This window comes from Limulus polyphemus, unplaced genomic scaffold (assembly GCF_000517525.1).
Source record: "Limulus polyphemus unplaced genomic scaffold, Limulus_polyphemus-2.1.2 Scaffold16518, whole genome shotgun sequence".
Lineage (NCBI taxonomy): Eukaryota > Metazoa > Arthropoda > Merostomata > Xiphosura > Limulidae > Limulus > Limulus polyphemus.
The window spans coordinates 581-2,980 of NW_013682128.1; the positions used below are offsets into that span (position 1 = coordinate 581).

The 2,400-nt window shown below is 34.3% G+C and overlaps 1 protein-coding gene across 1 annotated transcript; it reads left to right on the top strand.

Moving 5' to 3' along the window:
- The first annotated feature begins 237 nt into the window (after positions 1 to 237).
- On the top strand, positions 238 to 1,381 carry LOC106477495. The gene is made up of 2 exons (XM_013938051.2): positions 238 to 383; positions 979 to 1,381. The coding sequence occupies exons 1-2, from the start codon at positions 238 to 240 to the stop codon at positions 1,364 to 1,366; spliced, it is 534 nt and encodes a 177-aa protein (XP_013793505.2). The 3' UTR covers positions 1,367 to 1,381.
- The last annotated feature ends 1,019 nt before the right edge of the window (positions 1,382 to 2,400 follow it).

Consider the following 2,400-nt stretch of genomic DNA (forward strand, 5'->3'; position numbering starts at 1 on the left):
GGGTAAAAAAAAGTATTGAGATTAGGTTTAAATAATAACAATTGTACAGTGCTACTCTTTTGTTTTGTTTTTCATCAGAAGTGGATGGTTAGAAAAGGGGAAAACTATTAATATTAAAGTAATACAAAAGTTCAGAAGAGATGTTGTCTTTGAAAGTGGACACGTTTTCACTTTGTTGTGATTTATGTAATTGTTTAAAACTTGATAAATAAAGTTAAAAATCCCGTTGTTTGAATTATGAAGTGGAAACTATCTGTTGTTATAACTCTTCAGGAAACAGGTGAGTGGAACAGAGAAGAATCAACGGTAGCTGTTCCTTCAGGAGAGAAAACAGGAAATATGCAATTTCAAGGATCTCCAGTATCCCCTCATAGACCGGCTCAGTGAGTGTCGTATTAAATGTACTGTTGAAGAACTGTGAAATAAATATTTTTATTGACACAAAACTGAAAATACAATAGTTTTGTGCAGTGCCACTTGTAGCTTCTGTAAAGTTAAAAAAAAAAACTACATACAGTCCTAAGTCATTTAAATAGTAAAGCATGTTCTGAGAATGTTGGTGTTATTAGGTTTTAAGAGGAAGCATTTAATGTGTGTCCACTATCATAATTAAAATAGTATAAGGTGGTTTGAAATTTTAAACTTTAAAAATGATGCTTTCTTTCATAATCATTGTTATGCCTCTAAGGTATTTAATGGTGGCTTTCAGAGCAGTAAAGCAAGAAAATAAAGCTATATACAGGTAGTTTAATGTGTAGGCTCATGTATAATGGTTGAAAACAGCATTGAAAAGTTTGTAAGTGGGAACAAGTTATGGCTGTTTGATAATACACAGAGGCAAAGAGTCTATTAGTGGCACTAAAGGGAAAACAAAATAGTTTTAACTTTGCTTACATGATGTTTTCTTCAAAGTATGAAAAGTTGTAAAACAACAACTCTGGCTGTTTTATTAATATAATATTTTTGTTTGTTTGTTAGTGAAGAGTACTTAGAAGAAGTTGTCCATCAACAACCAGTTGGCCAGCCTTTTGATTTTCATGCACATAATGTCCGAGTAGACGATAGAGATGATGCCGAAGCTGAGACAGAACCCGAAGTTGAAGCAGAAGCTGGAGTGGATGATACAAAGGATCTGGCTGAAGCTGATCAATCGGCTGGACAGTTGGGAATGGCAGTGGATCAGTTTCAACAACAAGATCCCGTCTTTTCTGGTTCTTTGAATGTAGAAAGATTGAGTGATGATGTTGATGACAGAATTGAGGAAGTAGAAGGTGCCGTAGGAAATGCAGAAGTAGATATTACCGAAGACGACGTTGTTGATGAAGTGGCAGTCTTGGAAGAACATGCTAAGTTTCATCTTTGTTAATGTCACAGTCTGTTTATTTTAAAGTTAATGTAATTTTCAAAACATCTTTTCTTAACCACTTCTCATGGGTTGTTAATCTCAATGCCTTGGTAGCATCATTTTATGAATCTACTGAAAAAAGTGTACATTTTGTGCCTTTTCTAGTTGGAATTTAGAAAAATATTTGTGTATTTAGTAGAATGTAATTTAATGTTGCAAAAAGTTCAGTCTATACATTTAGTAAACTGTAGTAGAAATAGATATGTTGGAGTACTTACTAAGAGAGTGATTGAAGCTATTAATAAGATAAACAGATTTACTGGAACATTTGGTATAGAAAGTACAAATTTATAAAATGTATAGTAGTAGAAGTACATTTTGTAGAGTGTACAGTAGTAGAAGTACATTTTGTAGAGTATATAGTAGTAGATACAGCCAGGTCACAACTAATCTACTATATGTTGTGGTCAAAAATATACAGCCAGGTCACAACTAATCTACTACATGTTGTGGTCAAAAATATACAGCCAGGTCACAACTAATCTACTATATGTTGTGGTCAAAAATATACAGCCAGGTCACAACTAATCTACTATATGTTGTGGTCAAACATATACAGCCAGGTCACAACTAATCTACTATATGTTGTGGTTTTTCCCTATCAGCTCCAATCAACAAAAACTACCCTGCCTCACTCTGGGACATTGAACTTTGAGGTGTCTTTCTACCAGAAAAGAATGTAAAGGATTGTTGCTACTTTCATTACCAGTCTGTACTGTCAGACTTTATACACTTGCTGCATCACCTGCCAATCTTACTTAACTCTTCCACTATTATACTATCATTACCAATCTGTACTGTCAGACTTTATACACTTGCTGCATCACCTGCCAATCTTACTTAACTCTTCCACTACTATACTATCATTACCAGTCTGTACTGTCAGACTTTATACACTTGCTGCATCACCTGCCAATCTTACTAACTCTTCCACTATTATACTATCATTACCAATCTGTACTGTCAGACTTTATACACTTGCTGCATCACCTGCC

Bases quoted from the DNA above. Each gene is read 5' to 3' on its own strand.
- LOC106477495 (XM_013938051.2), top strand. From the start codon at position 238: ATGAAGTGGAAACTATCTGTTGTTATAACTCTTCAGGAAACAGGTGAG. The intron at 384-978 runs GTGAGTGTCGTA...TTTGTTTGTTAG, and splicing joins TCCCCTCATAGACCGGCTCA to TGAAGAGTACTTAGAAGAAG.